This window comes from Rhopilema esculentum, chromosome 10, assembly GCF_057945365.1.
Source record: "Rhopilema esculentum isolate cy_ngs chromosome 10, ASM5794536v1, whole genome shotgun sequence".
NCBI classification, from domain to species: Eukaryota; Metazoa; Cnidaria; class Scyphozoa; order Rhizostomeae; family Rhizostomatidae; genus Rhopilema; species Rhopilema esculentum.
The window spans coordinates 6,271,835-6,296,478 of NC_142824.1; the positions used below are offsets into that span (position 1 = coordinate 6,271,835).

Consider the following 24,644-nt stretch of genomic DNA (forward strand, 5'->3'; position numbering starts at 1 on the left):
ACAGTACTAATATCAGCGTCCTGATAACGCGTGGGCGACCACGAGGCTATTCATGCGTTCGAGTCGTCTTAAAAAGAATGTAGTAAATTTCTATGTTTTGTCGAAGGGATAACCAGCATCGTTCATTTACCAAAGAGAAAATTTACTCATAATTTGTTCTACAATCATGGCCTATTTATTGATATCGGCCCTAAATCAATTGAACGGAATTGAAATGCTTGAAATATGCTAATTAAGCACGACCAGCAACTGGTGTCTAGATTTTATGCAAATTACGAAGATGCTCGTAGAAAACCCAGACCAGTAGCCGTGGGTGTACTTGCTAGCCCCGCTGCGAGCCGTACACCTGGCCTGTTGCAGGGGCCTAACAGTTTTGGGGCTAAAGGGGGACGGCCAATATAATCTGTAGATTTGTGAGAGTTTATTTTCAAACTACCCTGTGTATTTTGTGAGATAACCTGCAAAAATTTTTCCCCAAAAACCTTGTTTACCCCCCTCCAACTAATTTCCTCCAACTAACTGCCCTAAAAGTGGAAGTTTTCTTTATAAAAGATGTAAGACCAAATTTCGTTAAATAATGTACACTCTTTATTTGCGAAGGGCGAATCACTCCCAAAAAGGGGTACGAGATTTAGAGATTCGAAAAGTCTCGTGTTAAAGGAAGGGATTCGGAGAGTTTTCATTAGATTTTTGGATTTCGTAAAAATTTTTAAAGGTTTAAAACAGGACCATTTGTCATTTGGACGCAAATTCTGCAATTTTGGAAGTTTATTGTAACAACAGTGCTTTTAGGTGACATTTGCTCGGTTACAAGTTTGTTCTTTGTACAGGGCCTCCGACAAAGGGGGGGGGGGGCCATGGGGGCCATTGCCCCCTCACTTTTTTGCAAAACAATAGAGCTTTTTTGAAAACTTTTGTTATGATTGTTATATTTTCTCTTGGCCCTTCCACTTTCCAACCTGCATCGGAGCCCATGCTGTGCATTTTATTTTTCGGAGTTATTCACCCCTCGTTTATGAGAACAATTTTGTAAGAACTTGGACTCGAGAATAAACTAAGAACAAGCTTGGTTTCACTATGAGTTAACGTGAGATAATTCTGAGTTAAATTGAAAATTAACTCATTGTCTAAATTCAAGTTAAGTATGGAAATGCCAGAAATCACATTTTATTTGAGTCTTGCAGCTATGGCGGGCGTCTTATAAGAACAACTTAGTTTACTTCTGCTCTTAAGAATACGTAGAAGGAAAATATTTTTTTGCTGGAAGTACCGTTCGCGATCTGCGCCAAGGTTTTCGGTACAGAAAATCTGCCAAAAAAGATATGCGTTTGGTGAATACGACCACTTGGAACAGGAACTTCGAAATGAGAACATGCTTCTCTTATTTCACAATTGATTTTTTTTGAGGGTAAAGAAACTGTTTTCGTCATCTAAAGTAATGATCAGTGCAAGTGCGTTGCGTAAGAACAGCACTGCAAATGGTAGCACATTCCCCTCCCACGCATCGGCTTCTTTTGATAAGATGTTATTAACTCATGAGTTTGAAATAAAACAGTTTTGTTTCCAAGCTCATGAGATAACGTGAGTTAACATGACTTAATTTTCATGAGATAATTTTTAATTAGCGTTTCCACTATGAGATAATTTTTAAACCATGTCAGATCACAAAACTATCTCAAATTAACCCACGTTAACTCATAGTGGAAACCAAGCTTTGAAGAACGCAGAAACAGGATGGGGCGTGGGGTGACACCCCGTTGGAATAAAATTCTATTGCAAAATACAAGGAGATTTTTGCCATGTTGGGGTGCTTCGAGGGCTTATTTTATCGCCCTACCTGGGGTTTTGAACCCCCCCAACACCTTTAGGATCACCCCTGTGTCAAGGAGTCTTGAGCACAGGCTACTCCCCTGATGACGAGGATAGGCATAGGCCATCGAGAATGTAGACTGGTTCCGGTGCATCTATTTGCTCTCATTCCATGTTTCTTTTACATGCTGACGAGACCGCAGACGAGAGGTCATGTGTTAGCCGACTTTGATCACGAATAAAACGCTGATTCATTGGTTTGCAGCAGCTTTTGATTTGTCGATTCGGCTTGGTCCGTGATGTGCACTGCTGAACTTTGTATTGCACGTCATCTGTTATTTGTACTGTTCTGTATTTTTGCCACTCCTCTTTTTGCTTTGTTGTGAATGGGAGTACTCACTATTGTTAACGGAAAGCCACAATGTCCGGGTGTTACTCCAGTTGTTTAATGAAATCTGTCGTCATTTGTGTTTTATGACCACCTACTCTATTGTTTAGGCGCCCTTATTCTACACACTCAGCAGATCTGGTTCTGCCGGAGGTAAGCTAGAGTAATTTACCGTTTGTATGGTAGAGAAGAGTTAGGTGGCTGGAAAGTATTTTGAAGTATCCCTAATTAAAAATCTAAAACTAGCCTCATTCCTCGGAAAGAATGCGCAGTTAATATTCAGCATTGATAATCTAAGCTTCTGTGTTTTAACCAGAGCTACACTGTACTTCTTATTGTCGAACTTTCAATATAGCTTTGAGACCAGCCTGGCCTAGATACATACCTGGATTAAGACCACGGATCTATCGGTCCAGGGCTGTTTCACTTCTCCGCTTGAGCGTGGGGATTTGAAAAGGAAAAAAGGAACTGAATGCAAAGTGCTTTTGGAATGTTACAGGCACAATAAATTCATTCAGAATTTTTTGCAAGTTGAGTGCTAGGGACTTCGGAGTTTTCAATGACCGGAGATGCAAGTGCTGCGTCTGTGCAGTTGCGTGTCCCAACAAAGTATCAAAAATATTTGAAAATTGCCCCTATCTAAAGCAAGGACCGAGATACCGGGGGGCCGGGGCCCCCTAAAAACTCAAGTATTGCAAGCAAAATACTCCTATTTTGTAAAATATTGCTGTTTTTCACTTGTTTATGAGGGCTGCCTCCCCCCCCCCAAACAAAAAGTTGTATCTCGGTCTTTGATCTAAAGCGCGAAGCCGATCTTAACCCATGCTTAACTGCTTTTTCACATAACAACTGCAGGATACCGACGACGGAGGGTGCCATGTCTCACTTGTTTTCAAAGCAAAGTAGCTTTCTGCAATATATTTGGTTATGGGTCTCCCCCCCCCCCTCTACTGTCCAATTTGCATCGCAGCCTATGAAGGATACCGTATTATGGCAGTCAACAGTCATCAGACACGTTGAGAAGTATGTTTGGAAAACCCGTCATTTGGTGGCTGTTAAAACAATGTTTACAAGACGCCTATTATTCTAATGACGTCATGCAATACCCCCGTGAGGTTCATCTGATGCCCCGGCATGAATTAGGATTTCCCAGGCTAGCGACAGAGGAAAGTATTTTGTTGGCACAGTTGGAGATCTCAATTTGAAAACCTGTAATTTGAAGCTTATCGTCTGAATTCTCTCAGCCTGTTCCAGAAATTCGAGATTCACTAACTGCCGGGCGTTGGCAACCAAAATTCATTGAAAATATTGTTCATTAGAAAATGCCCCTTGTTATTCACAAAACATAGTCTATTCAAACCAAACGAGGAAAATTTAAATTCCTAATGTGATTGTGTCGTGTTTTATTTCGTTTAGCTGTCGACTTAGAGTAAAGACTTGCAATATTTTGATCCGGCCTAGATTGGCGATCAGCGAAGCGTGGGCGTGTTGTGTGACGTAATCTTATTGTGATTGGTCATGGGCAGGTGACGAATGTCGTATTGAAAACTTTGCGTCAGAGTTGTAGTATGTTGTACTTGCAGGATGAAATTACCTCGGACTTGTTTGGTGCAGATCGTCCCTTGAATTTGATTTTTCTCCAAACAAGACAACACCATTACAGACTACAGTAAGCCAACAGCTATCTTCGGCAAAGAGCAATTTAACATCGTTTTATTCTCGTCTACAGCCTATGTTGAGTGGTTGGAGTGATTTTCTTACGACCATCGCCGTGGCCTTTCCCTGCTTCTCTTTGGAATTCTTGAATATTCGCTGAACGAATCTTCTGTGAAATCGTTATTGTGGAGTTATTCGTTATTTCGCGACTGGAGTTTTATGTCTAGGAACTTTAAAGTTGCAAATATGGATGGAAGAAATGAGCAATAGCAGGATGCAACGAGTTCACTGTTATTTGTGCGATTTGCCGCGGACGCCATGGGCGATTTTGCATGAATTTACCGAACCTATCTGTCGAGGTTGCTGTAACTATGAAGGGCCCGATCGCATAGAGGAGGTTATTGAATATGCCAGGTATCTTCGCAAAGGATGGGACAATCAAATTCGTGCTATAAAATCCCAGTCAGTAACATCGAATGGGACGTCTGCAATTTCAAGCCCTAGCCCAGGAAGTCATTCGAGTAACAACGGCTCCGGAGTCGAGAATGGCCCTCCGAACCTAAATAATAACGGAATACCTCCTTCGAACAGTTATCATCACATGCATATGCATGCCAGAGGTTATCCCGGCAAAGTTAATGGAGGTGAAGAGGAGCATATTATTTTAAAGCATGAAAATGGAACGCCGGTCCCCGGTGACCCTTATTCTAAACGTTTTTTTCCAGGACATCCAGGTGATCATCAAATGTTTATTCCAGGCGAAGTAGACGACCCAGAAAAAAGGCCACCGAATTTTCCTGTCAGGCCAAAACATGATATGCCAATGCCTGTGCCAAGAAGGCATCCCGAAGTTAGTGAACTGCCACCTCATGTTGTAAAGAATTTGGACATATTAAATGGATGCGTACCGTTTGATGTACGATTTAAAAAGGACCATTCATTGATCGCTCGTGTCTTCTCTTTTGAAGTTGTTCATAGAGCGGGAGGCGGCGGTTCAGATTTTGAGGTGAAAATGTACATGGAATATCCGAGAAATTCGGGTATAATATATCAAAGTGCGTCTGCGGTTACTAAAGTCATGTACCAAGACTCTTCAAAGGAGGTAGGCAAAAATCTGTCATCAGGATTCAAATATCTTGAGTACGAAGTTCAGGGCAAAGAGAATGATTGGAGATTATTAGGAGATTTTCTACCGGAATCAGTTCGATTCTTGAAAGAGCCAGTCTCGTTAGATGCCCTGCCAGTGCGTTTGAGTGAGCAAGCATTCCCTTACTCAGCCAGTCTAAACAATGCATTCAAAGTGAGAAAAAGAAAAATCGAGGAACCCGACCCATTTCCGCCCCCACAACCAACTAGAGCACCAAGGCGCACTTATAAAGAGCGCGAAGATGAGCAAATCCAGAGGCACCTATGGATGCAGTCTCAGGTTGACGCTTTGAGGCTTTCAATGGCACAGTTAACCAACCCTTTGTCACATCCTGGTGTCCATGGCATATACAGGCCAGCATTAGGGGGTCCTCCTGTTGAACATGGGCGTCCACAAGCATCAGTGCCTCCAGTGGCAGCAGTATCAAGTGCTTCACCCACTCACATCCATCAACACCCACAGCATAATGGACCTATGCCACCAAGTCCCAGAGCTGCACCATGGGGTCTCCCATCTTCTATGGCGGCCTTGATTAGTGCTGCAGGTAGTGTGGAACCAACTAGTGCCAACTCTCAAGTTGTTCCTGGAAGTCAGTCTAATAGTAGCAGTAATAGTGCCAATCCACAAACATCAGAGGCTGCCCCTAAAAGTAAACCTGCTGAAAAAGAGCAAGAAGAGACTAGTACTCCCATTGAAGGAAAAGCTGAGACTTCTGAAAGCACCAATAGTCCACTTTCAGGGACACTTACAGCCAGCACAAAAGGAAGACAAGGTACCAAAAGTAACCATCTTAAGTGCAGTATTTGTGGTGATCTTCTGGAGGACACCCATTTTGTGCAATGCCCCTCTGTTGGAAATCACAAATTTTGCTTTCCTTGCTCAAAAGATAGTATCAAAAAGCAGGGCTCAGGAAGTGATGTTTTCTGTCCTAGTGGCAAACGCTGTCCTCTAGTTGGTAGTAATTTGCCATGGGCCTTTATGCAAAGTGAAATCCAGACAATACTGGCAACTGAAACCAAAGTCAAAGAAGAAAACAGAGAGAATGGTGAAACATGACAAGTTGTTGGCATCAACTGAAGCTTGTTTGCTTTTGGTATGGTATATATATACATATTACTAGATTCTTAAGTAGGCAGTATAAACTTTCATTTTTATCATTTACAGAAAAAGGTAACCATGTGAATATTAAATCTAAACTAGTTGAAAGTGCTCTTTGCCAGACAAATTAGCATAAAGAGACCTAGCTGTATCTGATATATGAAAGATGTAATGTAAATATTCCTTTGTTTCAAAAGGTGAATTAAGTAAACATTACAATAGCAGGTTGCTGAGCCAAAAGACAGCAAAAAACATTTTGTAGCAAAGAAAAATTATGAAACATTTGAAAACATTATTACCAATTAGATGTAGCACTTTAAACTATTTTGATTTGTGAAAGAGATAATCTTTCCTGTTTTCAAATCTCAAGGTGATATTGCATATATTAATGTTTGAATAGTTTAAGTATTTGAAAAGGCTTTTCAAAGCTACTGCTATAGTTAAGTTCTTGGCACTTTTTGTTGACAAGGTGCAAAATATTCTCATTGCAAATAGCTCTTATCAAGAATGTTTAAGGAAAGAATTCACAAAAATCAACCATTATAATGATTACATGTCATTCCCAGTAAAGCCTGCTACTGTTTAGTACATAACATTACTTGGATGACATCTCAAAGGCTAGGGAAATTATGGGACATCTAGGCAGAAATTTGTAAATTTGACGCTCCATGTTAGTCTCTGCAAATTGTATGGTTTTTTTTCCTCAGCAGTATAAAAAGACTTAAGTCCAGTAATTTTATGTGGAGTTGGGAATAAGCCATGACAGGGTGCATGGAGGAAAACCATTTTGCACCCTAAACCCATCCCTTAATTCTCAAAAGTTTGCTTCATTGACAAGACTAAAAAAAATTAAAATGTCATTGTGACTTTCAACCATAATTTATCTTTGTTTGTTATTTTGTCAAGAACTACAATTTTATTAAACTTCTCATTTATTAAACCCCCTCCCATAATTAAATTTTGACCTTGGATAAAATTCCTCAATTTATTCCCAGTCTCAGAGTTGTTATGATCTTTGTAAGAAGGTTGTGTTACTTTCCACCAGGGGCCATTTGCAACATAAGAAAAACTTTTTTGCAAGTGGAACAAAAAGTAACTGATTCAAAAGCTATTTATACCATACTTACAGGGCTAGCAACTACCATTGGAAATCAAGCTTTTTGTATTACAGTAAGAAAAAAAACTTGAAGGGCAAGGTCAATAAACCTTTTCTGTTGCACTTATTGATGGCTTCATTTTTCCATTTCCTTGATCAGAATATCTCACTACCTAGTTGAATCTGTTGATTCTTATTCAACCCTAATACCCTTTTATTTCCACAATGGAATGCAGTCACTTCAAATTGCAAGTGAATATCTGGGCAATTTTTACTATTACCTTAGCTTGACATCCTTTTTCTTTTGACAGCTAAATGGCATTGTGATAGAAAGCAATTTGCATAGGCTAGGAAAGACTGTAGGCTGAAAGGAATAAACTTTGCAATCAACTAAGGAGTGTAGCCTTTGAGCCTTGTAAATTTTTGGTGGGATACATTTTTGTTCCTTAGATGAAAACTTAGATGTCTTTCTAATGAAATTATCATTTATATCTGCCAATGCTTCATTGCAAAATCTTTAATAGCAACAGACCATCTTAGTTTTTATAACATTTATTATGCATTTATTTGCAAGAATTTCCAACAGTTTAGGAACTTAAAGGTTAAGAATTACTGAGTACCCAAGTCTAGAAAGTGTACATAAAATGGAAATGAATGGAATCTGTTTCATGTTGTTTTCTTTTGCGTTTCATGTGTATCATTTTGTTATAAGCAGGTTTTGTTTCGTATAAACTATTTGTACATGTAGCTTCAATGTCTGTCAGTGGTGCTTGGAAGTAACTTAGTCAAAAGTATATATCAAAGATTTTTGTTGAAATCTTTTCTAAAAGGTGATAGTAATGTTAAGCAGCTTTGGTACATTCAATATGCTGAGCCTTGATTCTCGATTCTGAGCTGTGATCAGCTTTTAAACCAAGGTTGCTGTACTAGTTCAATTAATCTACAACTGTATTAATTTGTAGCACATAGAGTAGGGGTAGCCTATGCCAAAAGCTTTGGTGGTTGATTTCTTTAGGGGCAACTTCTTTACATCCTTGATGAATTGTTTTAAGACCCAAGATAGGCCCAGAAATATTTCGTTCACATTCAAATCAGTCTCAGCCACTCTGTTTATGGTGCTAGGTAGTAAGTAACCATTTATCAAACAAGGAACATAGCAACCATACAACCAACCATTTTAGCACATTTGGGTCTTGCAAGGCCAAAATTTTGCATTTAAGTCATTGCTTTTTTCCTGAATATGTCAATATGGTAAAGGGCAAACCACCTGCCTATGCTTTTGGCTAGGGGCTGAATCTCTCTACGGTTTTATCTCTAGTACTGTTACTGAATAATTACTGGAGAACGGTGCTGATATGTTATTCCTTATTGGAAGTGTATATAAGTATGATTTTCTAAATCAATTAATCATCATTTTAACCATGTATTATCGTCGACAGTCTCGTTTTGGTTGTCGTAGGGTTCTAGATAACAAGGTGCATTTGTGACCATATCTGGTTTGTTTCTTGTCTTTTCACTTTTGTATTCGAGTAGGCCCCTTGGCGTTTTATCGGCTAAAACCAGGATAGCGGTAAATTTCCATAATTAGATTTATGTGGTTCTTGGTATTATTTCTTCAAGCTAGAAAGTGATTATTCACATGACAAAAGACTCAGTTTAATTTATTAATTCGCTCTAAATATTCTGCTGCCAGCTCTGTTGTACACTGTATTTTTATGAAAACCGTTGAATTTAAGTTCAGGCTGGTTGTTAATTTTTCAAAAACTTTGAGGCTGAAGTGCTCTTAAATTATTAGGGCGTAACAAATGCAATCGTAAGCTAATTTGCTTGAGAGAGTGAGCACACTTGAAACTTCACCGACAAAGCGAAGCACGTGCGCAATTTCTAGATGTAAAAAACCCATTGTTTTTGGGATGGAATTTTTAAGTGCTTAACAATTTTGTTCAAAATTACATCTTACATAACCTCAGCTCTACTTATTGTTAATACGCTTCTAACATTTGGCAAAATTTGAGACTCGTGTTTTAATGAAATTGTATTCATAAAAAAGTGTAGTGTATCACCAGTACATGAGGTTCATAGAAGTAGTAGGGCATTAACTACTACACAAGAAGAGGCTTAGATGATTGTACACTGCGTTTGAGAAGAGTGACGGGGTATGCTTTTGTTGAGGATTTGGGTTGACTTTTTTCCAGATCAGTTTTTACGGCCTAAAAAGAACCGTTTTTGGAGTATTCCACAAAGTGTGTGCAAGTTACAGTTTGAGATTAAAGATGACTTCAATATCGTTTGTGGCTTCTGGTTCAGCAGTGTGGTAATTTGATTCAAAGTAGCACCCAAATAATAATAGGCTCCTGTGCGTCAAGCTGATGTGCAAAATAAGGTACCAATTTCCTTTTTACAAACAGGGCCTGGCTTTTGAAATTTCGCATCGTGCCACATAAATCTATTGACGTCAAAATTTTTCAAAAATGTGCAAATCTGAGGGGCAATAGCTCTATTTGAGAATCTAACTGGGACAACAAACTTTCTGACCAAAAAAGGTTCCGTGGAGCGGGTTTGGTATATGCTTGACAAGAGTCTCTCTCACAGGGTCAACGGAATACCGTTGTTTTGGAAACAGGAGAAATAATCACAACGACTGAAAATACAGCAAAGCATCAAGGATAAAGTGTGATACAACTGGATCGTTTCGGTTGTCTAAGCCAGGGTTATAGCAGCTTAACCTTGGAATGGTTCATTGGTAATCTTCATAAGAAAAACAATGAAATGAAAATGGATTCAGTTGTTTTCAGTGAAATTCGAGTCTCTTTTGTTTCACGACGATTCCGGTGCATAGGGTATATAAGGCTTAATGACGTCACACAGAAGAGGTGTTTGTGGGTGATGGTCTCACAATGACAGCCCCTGGGAGCGTTTTGAATGAAGGACGGGTCACATCTTTTTTGTTCAGTTCTTTTATTCCAAGAGTTTGACGCTTTGAGGTAACAATCAGATCCACGAACTTAAGTTACGTTGCTCTGAATCCATCTTAAACTAGTTCTTGGATTACCGCGTTTTCTTTCGTGCTAGTGGTGGCCCGCTAATAGATTTCGACTTTTTGTCTCAATTGCGCACCTTTATCTTGTTGCATATCTTGCAAAAGTTTTTGGATAATTTGAACGTAATGTCTAGATGATGTAGAAATATTTGAGCTGTGAAGATAGGGGTGGAGAAGCGGAGGAGCCCGTTTCCCTTTCCGCATTCGTAAACCCACCCAACCAACCCTGCCTTCATAAAAGACCTGAATGGTTCCCGTTTTATGTTGATATATGTATGAATTATTTGATGAAATATTCACGGGAGGAGACCATCTCAAGTCTCAAAGACCTGTATTTCTGGGACCTCGCTAAAGGGGTACTGACGAAATCCAATGTTCACGCGGTGTTTAGGACAGCATCCACTATAGATTTGGCTTTACTGGCTTGCTTTGCCGTGACGTTTTTCAAAGCGAACTGTTATCAGGGTTGCCTAATGGCGGCGTTGATGAAGCCCTTCATCATAATGAAACCAAAAAAACGTTTGATTACGTTTGACATACGATTAATGTGTAAAAAAAGTTTGAGCTAAACCTAGATATGACGAAATTTTTCTTAAAAGCCGGATTCAATACTTCTTGAATGACATATGCTTACGTCACCTTGTTGTCCTACGATTTCTATTTCCAAAGGACTAGCCGCAAACTGCCCACAGCATCTCTTCCTATTGACAAAAGCTATCACGGGCGTACGTCGACTTTCAACCAGGGCTGGTATTGTCTCTGGGATAACTGATTGTAGAGAAGTTCAATTCATTACAGTTTTTTAACAAGAACAGTTTTGTAAAGACAAGAGCGTCAAAATAAGTCCAACGTTAAAACAAATTAAGAACAGACTGTTTCTTAGAAACTGTAAAATGTAAGATTTCAACAGACGATTTTGCGAAATCCTTTTTACAGATTCCTATTTCGTTCTAGCTCCAAAAACGCTTTTTAATAAGAGAAGACTTTAGAGGCTCAAATCTGCCTAAAAGAAATATAAATTAAGAATATTGATGAGGCTCAAACTTTTGTACAAAGTATTAATCTTAGCACCATTTTTTTCTCACAATTTTTAAAATTCAAAATGTAGAAACCGGTAGGAATATTATAATAAAGATTATCTCATGTTTTGAATGTATCTTAGCCATACTATACGGGAAGCTTTAGGGGTTACAGCATTTTTGTTATGAATCTTTAATTTGGCCTTGCCCCCCCCACTTTCTAACTCGGTTAGAGCCTCTAATAGGTGTTCTTAATTCTCGATTCGTGTGATATTTTACGTCTTGATCGCTGATCCACCATCAGTTGTAGGGGTCACTACTTGGTGACATGGACGTGATCAAGGTACCAAGAAAGCTTATGTTGTTGCATTTTGGTGCTTACATCGCAGTCATTATGCATTGCAAGTGCCTACTGCCTCTGGCGTTTGTTGTGCAACAGATATTTAGTGTCGGCAATAATGTTATTGTGCGGAGAGTTATCAGTTTGGTTGTTGAAAGATTGTTTTTTTCAGCAAATGTTTTTCAATGATGCTCAAGCTCTAACCGCTGACTCCAATAAATACCCACTAATACCTGGATGAATTTTTTAAAATCTCCCTTTTAAATAATAGCCGCATGGGCTAAGATGGAACATATATCATAACCTCCACAGACAGATTGATAAAATCTGTGACAACAGCCCTTTGTTTCTGAGAGTTTATTTTTCTGCAAAAACCTTCCTTTTGCTGCATTTCCCCGGCTTTAACATCCCTACCCAGGGCCGCAAAGAGCCACGCCGAGCCCAGGGGCAGCTCAATGCTTGCACCCCTCTCTACCCAAAGCAATAAACCCTAAATGCGTTAAATTACGATTTTAAATCCATATATTATTCTTTTTTGCTTTTTATTTTTATTTGTCAATCATTGTAACACTTTTATAGTACAGATATGATTTGTAGCTATCGTATCATTTAGAGCCATGCTTTCAGTAGAGACAATTGAAGTACCAGTGTGCCTTATTTTGCTTAAGGGTCCAGGAGCAATTGCCCCACTTGGCCCCCTCTCAGTGATCCTGTCTCTACCATCTTTGTCCCATCTCTCCAGTTTGAAGGCAAACAGTAAGAATTGCAAGACGTACGCTTCAGCTATAGAAAGGATCACAGGAATAGCAGAGCTATTGAATCGATCACGTGGTAAGCAGGCTGTAGCAAGGCTCAATAACATCTGCTTGTTGACTGTTTTCAAAGCAGACTAGTATATCACTGTCTTTGCATTGAGATCTAAGTACACTAAGTTTTTCCCTAACCTGCATGCAAGTCTCGACAGGACACCGTATCTTTTTTCTTAAGAATGTGGCATGACGGGAAGAATGTTATTGTCACATCCATCTTTTTTCCACTCGCATATTTTAAAAGATGACCCGCAATTTTTAGAAATCCACGTGATCTTTTCAAACATTACGAGGTTCAATCATCCTTCTGTTAGTATAATAGAGTTCCGAAGTGATGACATCATAATTATCTACTTTTTAACTTTTTATTTAGTTCACCTTGCCTGAAAAAGAGTCACGGAAAAGCTCTAAATATGCATAATTAGCCAAATGTGTATTTCCCCATCAGTACAGGCGCTTCCCCCTTCAAATCGCTGGTATTTGGCCTACGCCATGTGCTAAGAATAACAGCAATCCGTTAGCAAACTTAAAACCTTTCGTTGACGATACCCTACCCAATTATTAACATATGTATCTGGGTTCTGATGTCCAAATCTGTTCGATACATTATATACAGGATTAGAGATTCTTTTGTTCATTTATATCCTCCCCCATACTTTTTTCTAGTTGCTATCCAGACTAAAAAATTCCACTAATCTTTAGTTTCATAACAATTATGAAGTTGTTAATTCAATTGGCTTTTCTTTATCGGTTTTATCGCCATGGTTTGTCGGTAAGGTTGGTTATTAGCCAATGGTTGAGTTGTTTCCAAGTCAAGGCTGCTTCCAAGCACAGTTTCGTATTATTGAGTCTAAACGGAAAACTTTATCGTTGTTTATTTATCTTTTCAGTTCCATTAATTTTTGTTTCTTGCAATTACGTCACCAGCGTTGGAATTTGCTTATGATAGCTAATTTTTCCTCTGCCGATTATCGTAGCTGTTCAAGAGACTAATCATTAAGTATTTGCTATATGGGGATGGACGATTTTTGGATGGGTCATGAAAAAATGACAGGAGATAATACCTGGCTGGAGTTTTGCATCCGTTGAGAAGGCTCAAGTTTTTCGTGGTTTATCAAATTGATATTTTAGGATAAATGGACTGTTGTTTGTAAAGATAAGGCCTGCAATGCATTATGGGGTGTGCAAGCCTTTCAATTAACCTGCAATTGATCAGCTTTGATAGAAACGAATCACCAGGACATACTGTGTGGTTGTAATATGCCTGTGGAGTGTATGGTAGATAGGTTTTTCCAACCAGTCAGCGGGGGCTCTCTGTTGTTGAAAATATGTTTTTGAAATTTTTTTTTATCTTTTATGGTTACGACGAGCGGTTCTCCGTGGCCTAGAATTATGCAACATTCTTTTGTAGTCTATGACCTCACAGTAACGCACAACCTCGTTTAGCGCGACTGGAATGGACACGCGGCTGCCTGGAGTACATTATCTACTTTTTCATTTGTCGTGTGTGTGCTACATTTCAATATCATATGATTCATCACTGTCAAGTCTTTAAGACTTGTAAGACTTATGAGATGATAATCACACTTTTAACTCTTATAGCGATCTCATTCGATTACCAAGGTACAATTACAGATTTAAGCAAAATTGAGGCGTTTTCAAGTAATCATAAAACAATTAACGATCTGGATTTATTGGAGCTTCGAAAATTTGTATTCCAGACAGCTTAATGCAAGAATCTATTGCTAGAGGGCTTGAACGCATCATTAGATAGGAGAAAAAGCAACAAAGAACACAGTAATGTGCCGAGTGAGAAACTGAAAACAGCAATGTAAAATTACCCGGGTATTTGTGTGTTGACCTTGGGTTACCGCATTGTCTCCCGGCTACTCTGAAGGGGATGGGCTCATAGTGGTGCGGTTTGTTGGGAAGCCAGGTCATTGTGTGCCCTTGTTGGAAACCCGATCGGTCAACCAAACTGGCAACCGGGCAGCTGACAGTGCCAGATTGTCAACCGGCTACACAGATACACGGTTATTATCAACCGGCTCAGCAACAATGATGACCGACAATTTGCTCAACACGCCACATTGTACCATATTGATTTACTCCTCGAGATCCAAAAGAGGCCTAAAAGAAGAGAGCTACTATAAACATGTAGATCTTAATCGTGTGGCTTACGTTTTTCATTTGTTCTTTTTCAGCCCAACGCTAGTAAACGCTGGCGATCACAGGATGAAAGACCAAAAGGAAAACGACGGACTTCTGTACGGAGACAAGCCAATGAAAAAGGTATTACTAGGAGAGATACCATTGTTAAATAGGGATTTGGGGGGGGGTGTGGCCTTTCTTTTTGTATTTTGGAATAAATTCGCACAAAGAAGCGCCGAAATGCAGCAGGCTGTTACACCTCAAGAGTGTTTGTAAAATACAAGGGGATTGTTTGTACACAGTGTTTCTATTGACTGTAAAAGGGAAGATTCTTTAAAGGTGCTTATATAGAGATGTACTGTAAAAACACGCATGTAAGAAGGAGACTATAGCGGAATCAACGACATATCTGAGGAGAGATATCTGACACGCCGTTCTATTTTGAAGAAAAATATTTCGAAAGCAGTTTTCGTTTGCTTTAATCTTGTGAAGCTCGTCATAATGGCAAAGAGCATATTTGTCATTTCACTGGAATCCACTGTCATTTCGTGTCTTGAAAAGAGCGCCAAACTGCTTTTAGAAACAAAGCTGCCTGTTCGAAACGGAGGTTCCAGAGCGTACCGGATTCATGTGTTCACACGAGCTCAAGCCCAAAAGTGATCCGATATGGTTCCATTCCACATTCAAATCGAAATGGTTTGGTTCGGGAAAAACGTTACTGGGCGTATCGGGCTCAAGCCCCATCGTATGAACAGAATAGCCTGTGCTCCAGACCCCTTACTTGAAAGTTAGGGGTCTGGAACACTGCATAGAACAGAAGGGCTATCCGGTATGAAAAGCGATCCGATACGCAACGAATCCGGTATCTTGTGAACAGAGCCTAAAAAGGGATATTTTAGACCACTTTTATACGCACCTCGTTTATCCTAATTTTCAGAAGAAGATTCGTATTCAAAATGATTGAGAATGCTTTCATCTTCTATTTTCAGTTAAGGTATCAGTACAATGAAAAAAATGAAAAATTAGGAAAAAAGGTTTGAAGTTCCAATAAATGACACAAAATACAATTTTAAAGTGCGATGGGAAAGAATTGATTTTGTAAGAACCTAAACTAAATTTATAAAAGTTTCTCACTGACAGGACAAGAACTGAAAAAGTGTAGGTTCTTGAGGCTGATTTCCACGAGGCGAATTTCGCAGCGAATTCGCGGCGAAATCGCTGATGAAGGCATCAAGGCATGCGCAGTTTTGATTTTTGATTTCGCAGCGAATTCGCAAGAAAGTAGAAAAGAGTTCGACCTTTTCTCGGCGAAATATTTCGCAGCACTTAATAACCAGTTAAAGCATGGTAAATTTGCTTGATTTGTAAGAAAACAATCTTGGAACATTCGACATGCGTGCAGTTCTGAAAATGGCCGCCTTAAAGTTGAGTTTTGGCGGAAATTATTATATAATTTCGCAGCGAATTCGCAGTCTCGTGGAAATCAAAGACAATTTCGAAGCGAATTCAGTGCGAAATTCGCCTCGTGGAAATCAGCCTTTATACTGATTGGTTTATACTGTTTTTTTTAGAACGATAAAGCTGATAAAATTGACTTTGCTCCCGTTTGTTGCCAGTTTCTTTTAAAAAGATATTCCAGAAATCGGTAGGGTGTCAGAGGGGCAATTGACCTCGTGTTTAGAAACGAATAAGGTTTAATGGAAAATTTGCGAAAGAATTTTGCTCACGCCAACAATTCATTGTTTTCCGACGCTTATGCGAAAATTTGTCGAAAAGTTGGTCTTTTTGCTGCTTGATTTGGAATATTTTTGGCTAAAAAACTATTAAAAGCTAAATGCATTAAAGAAAGAATACCAATATAATTTGACGAATAAGTTTTCCAGGTTATAGAACTAAAATAACAAAAATTTAAAAAAGGTTGCTTGGCCCTATGTATGGAGGCTTTTTGAGCACACCTTGCCAGTTATTTAAATGGCTGCAATTAGAAAAATGAAGCTTGGAAAATACTGGTAGAAACTGTTTTTGACATTTTGTCTATTGTTCGTCAAGTAACTAATACTTCTTTCAATAGGAAGATCGACATAGTAAGATATCCCGCAGGTTGATAGCAAGCCTCTATAGCTCAGTGGTTAGAGCACTGGTCTTGTAAACCAGGGGTCCAGAGTTCGAGTCTCTGTAGGGGCTGAGATTTTTCTTTTTGTTCTTCCTGCAATTAGTAATGTTTCTTGTTAATTGCATCTTCATACGTAACCGTTATTGTTGTCTATTTTCCAGACAAAATTTGGAAAATATTCACAAATGAGTCCCGTTGAACTGACTGAAGAATACAGAAACGTGCCAGCTCCCATCGATCGATACTTGGTAAGGATGCCAATGAAAGGATAAATAACTTCTACAAATTTGCGAACGTTAATAACTGTTAGTTTTAATATATCATCTGTTCCATTTTTTTTAAAATAATCGTTACACCCTTTTTTATAAGAAAAATTTTATAAGAACACGAGCCTCCAAATTGGTCAAAGTTAAGAATAAATTAAGAACAAGCTGAAACTGAGCTACTCTAGAATGCAACTTTGAACAATGTTTGATCTCAATACGAGAATTTTTAGCCATTTTTGGATGCTTTTTCGGTAAATATTCAAACTTGTCGGCAAATGAAGGTTGTCTCAATCACTTTGTTGGCAAATGAGGCCTGAACACCTCCCTAGAGCGAAATAATTTGAGAGCAAAGTAAGAACAATCCAGCCTCAGATTTTCTAAAAAATTAAGAACAGTCAGCCTGAACTTAAATCTACTGGTTCTAATAAAAGAATAGTGTATTTGGTTTCCTATAATGTGTTGTCTTTTGATATTGTTTTTATGTTAAGACTGTAAGAATAATAGGGTCTTTTTTAACATACTAACTAAGGGGAAATCTCCCCTTCAGTCCTAGTGGCTCTTTATTGCTTTAAATAATCGGCTATTGTCCTCCTCTTTATATAAACAAATCCTGCCCCCCCCCAGCTGATTTCTATAAAGAAGCTATGAGGAATATCAGATGAAGTGCTTTCAATTTGCTAGTGCCATTTTCTGTATATTTCCAAACTTCAAGATCCTCTCAAATACTAATGCTGAAAATTTTGACCTAAATATTTATCAAGGAAAGGCAGCATGAGCAGACCTATTTTTAATCTTTATGGATTTTCGGTGGCTGCTTGAATTCCACCCCAAGACACTGTTCGACTTCTCTGACACCAGCTTTCGAACACAAAATACCCTCAATTCCTTAAAATCTGTAATGACCGACGCATGTGCAGTATCTTCTTCTTCTAAGCTAAAGTACTTGATCTTTCGTTGTCGCCCCCCCTATTTTGAAACAAACTATCGTTCATATGATTACCCTGGCCTTGTTACATTTAGTTTTTCTGTAGCAGGAGAATGACCTTATGCTTTCTCTAAGTTCATAATCTTATTTTAGGTTTATCCTCTTAGAGATGAAAACCAGCGGTTCAAAGACCAACCTCTCATACTTAAAGGTAAGTGGCATTCCTATTAGAAATGTAACTTTAAGATATTTTCAGAATAAATCTTTTGATCTTTGGATCTGGTATTTCCTGCGAGACGGCGGAGAGCTTTCCATTTGTTGTCGACAACACAATCATTTGACAAAGATATACCTTTGTAAACACATATGAGTCAGGATCAATCTCTAGACCCCATTTTTTGTGCACAACAATCGCACTTCCTGCCTCAGCAGTAAATAGTGATTATATTTACTAAATTGTAAGATACTTTTGCTTTGTACTGTAAGCCTATTTCGAATTCTTTATAAAAGGTCTTAAGTCTTTCAACTAAGTTAATATGAGATCGGTTTCTGTTATCGATGTTTTCACGATTGTAACTTCACTGGCTCAATGGATTGTTAACTCTGGCCTTGTCCGAAAGCTTTCTATATTAAGCGGGATGCCTTTGGTTGGAGTAGGACAATTATAGTAGCCCTATCAAGCTTAACATCTTTGTTTCAGCACTTCATTGAGTCACGATTTTCTAAACAGCAGTTCTTCGGTTAAACGAAAGTAGTATTGGTTCCCTGCCATCGAGACTGGCAATTTTCTTAATTTCATTATTTTTTGCCCCTCTTCTTGAACTTTGCATCCCTTGCCACCTTGATTGCAGGCTTCCCTGGTTCTAGGCAGAAACAAACAACTGGATATCTTCTATATAAAATTGAAGTTTGAAAACAAAATGGTAGTAAGCCAAAAATCACAGCTCCATTGCTTAGAGCGTGGATCAGCAAAACTGCTTTGCACTGCAGTACGTTCGATCGATCCCATTCACAAATCCTAGTCCTTCGGTTTTTTAAAAAAATAAATTCATTAGTTTTTTTAAACTTCGTGTATGTACCCGGGAATCCACCTCGCTATGGCAAAGCGATACCCAAGAAAATGTTTTGTGCACTGGATTTATTTGGTAGTCAATACAATGTATTGCGTACGACAGCCTTTCACAAGAAATATCAAGAGTCCACTAAAATACTGATACAGGCAATTTTTCCAAATGGGCTAAGGACATATCTTCTCATTGGCTTATTGACATGTTCTTCACTCATGCATTCATGCAGGAACCGTTTGTCATTAGCTCGGATAGATGGATGTCTTAGAACTATATACCATGTGTCTCTTGGTCGCCTCGCGTAAAGCTTTCGATCCGCTGCATGATTCAAATACATTGTCAAAAATCAATGCAATTCCAAATATATACTTCGAATTCGACCTCAATTTGAGGGAGCTTGTTCAGTGTAACCATGCGACAACACAATGTTACTGCAGATGTGGGCTTGTTAATCCAGAAACTGTACAAAGATGTGTAAATGACATTAAGAAGTATTATACAAATGATATGGTGCAATAATACGATAGGATGTGTCTTAAATTCCTTTATGAATTAACTGAAACTGTGGAAGCCCTTGATGCTCGGATCAAGCAAAGGTATATTTGCCCAGATGAATTTTTTGCTCATATCTGTACCAACGATTATTGCTGTAAATATTCTGTGAAAGAAGGCAGCAAATCAATATCGTGGGATGTGACCAAGGGCGTACAGTCCAGGAAAATTATATAGCAAATCTCACTGTACGAATTGCTTAGGACCGTACTTTTGTCAATAACTCAACAAATGACGAAGATTGAGGTTCATATTTCACCTGCATTTTAAGCATAATGTAAAGAAGTTGAAAGGATTAAGTCGGTTGTACAAAGATAAAGGAATAATCTAAGCGATTCACGTTGTTCATGAATAACACATATGTCATGATAGAGCAAAACTATTGTTTGGCTACATTTTTATATGGTTAGTGCAAGGCATAAAGTATATCACTGAGAGCTTTAAAAGTTGCTTGTTCAAAATTTTTATCTTGAGAAACTGTTCATTTAACTGCATTTAACTGTATCTTGAAGATAATAAAGATAAGATGCTGGCCACCTCTAATTACATCCTTGCTTTTAGATCAATTTTTAACGTTCCACTGCGTTTTTCGCTCCAACTAAGCCATTAATTGACAGCTGCATCGGTGTCGAGCAAAAACTTATGTATAGAGCAATTCAGGACAACAGGTGAAATTCAGAAAATTATTTTGATAATTGCAGAAAAACGCACTTCTGAAAGCTTTGGAGCCAGATATTGATGAAATAAAAGAAGGAGATATAAGAGAAATAGAGCCTTTGGAAGTAACTCATCAATCTTGAAAATGTCATCGTTGCCCTCGTCTTAGGAATCTTGTTTTTGGTTCATTTTTAAGGGTTAGAAATGAACGATTTCCAGTTTACTGAATGCAAGCAGCTCGTTAGTCAGACTGCAAAACATCTGGCTCACCATGAATCTTCTCTCAGGAATTTTCTCAGAAATGTTCTCAGAAATTTTCTCAGGAATTTTCTCAGAAATTTTCTCAGGAATTTTCTCAGGAATTTTCTCAGAAATTTTCTCAGAAATTTCTCAGGAATTTTTTGGATCGTTTTGTTTATTTTTGTTCCTGCTAAGGGCCCTGTGGTAGTTTTCAAAGACATTGCAAAGCTAGGCTTATAAAAACATGCCTGTTTCTTCCCTTTTTGCCTGACCAATCCCCGGATACTTACATTTATTATCTGAGTTTGTGACGGAACCATTGACACTCTCTTTCATAAGGAAACAATTTATCTGTAGAGAGTTCGTGAATATCCTCACTCTAAATGAAATTGTTTTCGATGTGAACAGGCGATGACGTCTAAAGGCATTAGGCCTTGCCAGTTAGGTATCTCAGCACCAAAGCTTGGAGAGTCACGTTATTATACAAGTTGTTTCTTGGGAGGGGGGGATAACTGCTTGAATCAGAGATGTATTGATTGTCCATTTCAATAAACGTTTTTATATTAATTTAGGAGGAAGATGCTCGTATCCAAAATATTATGCTATTTTCAATTTTCTAAGAGGATTTCGTCTTCAATTCAGATCCACCTGACGCCAAAAGGGGGCCGGCGACGGGTACTAGAGATGGGAAGAGCACAACAGAGGGCCACCACATTGCTGTCAATAAGGTACTGTCGGAGGTGCAGCAGCGTCGAGAACGACTAGAAAGTAACCTTGGCGCACTGATAAGGAGAAGAGATCAGCAAAGACTTTACGAATTAATTGATCGTGCGGAAAGGTGAATAGGCTATTAGAAAGCCACTTCAATCTTTATTGAGAGGTATTTAGGCCCAGGTAACAGGCTGCTTATCATAACATGTCACATTTGAACAATGCGGTTAATTAAGATGCTTATATGCAGTCAATGAAAGAAGAACGAGTAACTAGAAGACATTTGATGCTTAAGCTATTTGAAAACATGAACAAAAAAAACCTTCTCTAGGCCTACCATTTCTGCCCTAACTGTTTAAAAACCGTTCCCCCGATACCTGCTCCAGCAAAATGACATTCAAAGCTACTGTTGGATTTTCCTTATTGATAGCATTGATTCGAGCACAACATTTCTCATCCCTGTCCCTTTAACGCTGTGCTAAACAATTAGCGATGTTGCAATTCTAACATGTGAAATTCTGACCTTTCTTGAATCTTATGTTTCATATTAAAGCTTTGAAGATGACGTATGTCATTTTAGTGAAAGTGCAAATGATCTTCAACGCATTCGTTATGAAGTGAGCAAGAAAATTGATGAAATTTCAACCCAAATCAAGGTCAGTCTACTCTGTTTATTTTTGAAGACAGAATTTTGAAATTTCCTATTCGTGTATATTTAATTTTCCTATTTATGGAAAAATAACAGTGAATGATCTCATGATAAGTCTCTTGGATTGTTATTCCCTTTTAATTTAAACCAAAACTATACCGATTATGAATTTCATGAGTTGGAAAAATGCAACCGTACTGTAACAAAGTTAAACAGTTACCTTGTCACTGCTTGTTAGAATTGTTCCTTAAAACAGACGAAGTTACTTCACTGTCCTAATAAATACCTTTTCTCTTTTTGATAAAGGTTCTGTTAACATGGGCTTTTGATTTTAGAAAATCTGGACATTTGACTTTGTTTATGTTACCTATTGCCTGACTATAATTTCCTGGCCCTCTGTCAGCCAAGGAGTGAAAGGCTTGCACAGCTTTATTCAAGATGAAACGGCTTTCTTTGCAAAAACTTATTATGGTATTAAATGTTTTGTCTTGACAAAGAGGTAATGAATTTTGCCAAAAAAGTAAATTCAACGACGTGCCCATAGTTACATCTTTGTCACGCTGCCTCCTCAGGCAATCATTTTCTCATTTTATTGAGACACTTTTTGAATTTTGCATAGATCAAGTCATCTTTCTATCCACTTCTGTAGTCAATGTGGTAGGCTGATAAGATCATAAAAAGATAAGAGACAAAAGGTGCTTAGAAATGTTTCGTACATGCGTTTTTTTATTTTAGAAGGAAACCAACGAACCTAAAATGCCAGCAATATCTGCTGCATCTACAGAGGAAAAACAGAAGAAGAATATCCATAGGTCAAAACAAAGGTCTGTTACTGTGGGTACAAAACAGAAGGCGAAGGAAAGTTCCCAGGTGAAGTCTTCAAAATCAAGAAAATTACCTGAACAGAAGGATAAGCCAAAGAGAAAAGCTGTCGTGAAATCAGAACCAACAGTAAGTGTTACTGAGAATACAGTTTTTATTTCGCAGGTACCTTCTGCTCAAATTCTCACGAAATAGCGCGTGATTAAATTTTCGTTAATTTTAGAAAAACACCTACGCAGAACGCAGATGAAAGTTCAAATTCTTTAAGTAGAGACATAAAAAAGCTGCGACAGCAAAAAGAAACATTTGTTCTCTTGTTGCTCTCTTGTTTCAGTTACATACAGCTGCTAGATGCATTTATATTTATTATTTCTGTAGACGAGGTGATCTGTGAGATGGTGGACAAGAAAGCAATGAAAGCTGTCAAGAATCTGTTTTCTTAATCGAAATTGTTGTGAACTCTTTTCTACCATGAATACATTTTTTCTCTTCGAGTTCAACAGAAAGTCTCCTTGACTTCTTTTTTTATAAACAAAACACAGACTGATTACATGTTCATTCGCGATTTTTACAAGTAGACAAAACTACGCCTTCCTCCCTTCCTCGTTCTTATCAACTTTGAACTTTCGGAATACGTGCTCCAGTATAATTCGGGACCTGAGGCGAGGTCTCTAACAAAAATTTTCGAGAAATCCATATTCACGGTGAAACAATTCCGTAATTACAATTATTTTTTTCCTACAATCAGATGTATTTATTTTTGTAATTAATCGAGACCATCCTAAAGCGCAACCTGAATTCTAGAATTGATTACGCAAGAGCACTGAAATCCCTAAAATGCAAATGGCACCGGCTTTGGTATTTTTATAGAGAAGTGAGTATCGCATTAAATGAGCGAGCGTAGATTTATACATGAGCATAATAATTATATTTTCATTAAGCCAAGAAATTATTCGTCTTTAAATGATTATTGAGTCAGGAGCTGCGAAAATATCACTCAAAGCTTGTCTGTAAACAGAGATAATTTTCCTTTTCACTTTGTTTGACTCCTCTGACTTTCAGAATGCTCAAGCGGTCGTCAAACCACCCTTTTACGATGCTGATCTTCTGGCTGCCGTATTGGGTGAACGTGTCTATCAAGCACATCGCTCCACAGTTCGTCCACCCCATATCCAGTTCCATTCGCCAGCTAAACCTCCTACAGGAACCAATGGCCTCGGAGTGAAACCCCAAGTTTCTCGTGAACACGAAGCTTCAAGAAAAGCTACTAAACAGATAGGTGAAATCGATGATACAGAAAAAGATACAAGCAAACCCAAGTATTATTTTCAGCCTACAGAACCGGATTTCTACAACATAGAACGTTTCCAGTATCCTTCATCCGGCGAGCATGTCCCTGTTGCCAGGTCACTTGGAAAACCGCGCCAGGATGAGAAATTGAGACTTCCTATTCCGTCTGAAGATGCTCGTTTGCCAGTCAGTAGTAGTAAGTGAACATTCTTATAGAACGAATCATGTCACCTGGTCAAAGTTTGGAAGGTCTGACATTGTTAAGATTTCTTGTTCTACATTGCAATCACAAATGGAATGAATCTACTCAAAATTACTGTTTACCGGTCTGTCATGAAGTGCTCGATACCGTATATTAGGCAGTGCTGTACAAGCTATTTGATGTATAGAACAGGGTGGTTCTGAGTTGCTCCTCCGAGTTTCACGCTTAATGCGATTATCAGGCAACTCTTCTGTTCAGAACATAAACAAATTAAATATTTCCTCAACCGTTTTTATTAGAAGTAGGAAGTTGAGTATATAAAGGTTAAAAAAGGTTAAATATAAAGCAAAACTGATTAAGAGTGGTCATTAGAATAATTTGCTGAAGGGGTATCTCTTTTGTTTTGTTTTTTTTATACATGAAAGAGCACCCTTTGAAGGCATAGAATGATTTTTGCTCAAACCTTAGGTGGAAAATTAAATGACGATGGTCATGTTCGTGATAAACAAACTGGGTTATGCTAATTTTGAAATCTTATAAACACGAGTTTAACTCAATTTAGTTAATTGTTCATTAATGTAAACATTTCTAACTGTT

The 24,644-nt window shown here is 38.3% G+C and overlaps 2 protein-coding genes and 1 non-coding gene across 5 annotated transcripts in view; all 3 read left to right on the forward strand.

Annotated features, from left to right (window-relative positions):
- Positions 1–24,644, forward strand: part of LOC135686624 (uncharacterized) — a 46,022-nt gene that overhangs the window by 11,854 nt on the left and 9,524 nt on the right. For 2 of the 3 annotated variants that reach the window (XM_065202896.2, XM_065202904.2), the window contains exons 10-16: positions 14,607–14,694; positions 16,828–16,914; positions 18,011–18,068; positions 21,016–21,211; positions 21,665–21,740; positions 22,469–22,684; positions 23,618–24,041. In XM_065202896.2, the coding sequence (XP_065058968.2) occupies positions 14,607–14,694; positions 16,828–16,914; positions 18,011–18,068; positions 21,016–21,211; positions 21,665–21,740; positions 22,469–22,684; positions 23,618–24,041 (1,145 nt within the window). The remainder of the gene's footprint in view (positions 1–14,606; positions 14,695–16,827; positions 16,915–18,010; positions 18,069–21,015; positions 21,212–21,664; positions 21,741–22,468; positions 22,685–23,617; positions 24,042–24,644) is intronic. The other variant, XM_065202911.2, reaches the window with a different exon arrangement.
- LOC135686646 (interferon regulatory factor 2-binding protein-like A) lies at positions 2,992–8,684 on the forward strand. The gene has a single exon (XM_065202923.2). The coding sequence runs from the start codon at positions 4,104–4,106 to the stop codon at positions 6,054–6,056; it is 1,953 nt and encodes a 650-aa protein (XP_065058995.1). The 5' UTR covers positions 2,992–4,103; the 3' UTR covers positions 6,057–8,684.
- Trnat-ugu (transfer RNA threonine (anticodon UGU)) lies at positions 16,665–16,737 on the forward strand. The gene has a single exon. It is a non-coding gene; the product is annotated as a tRNA-Thr (tRNA).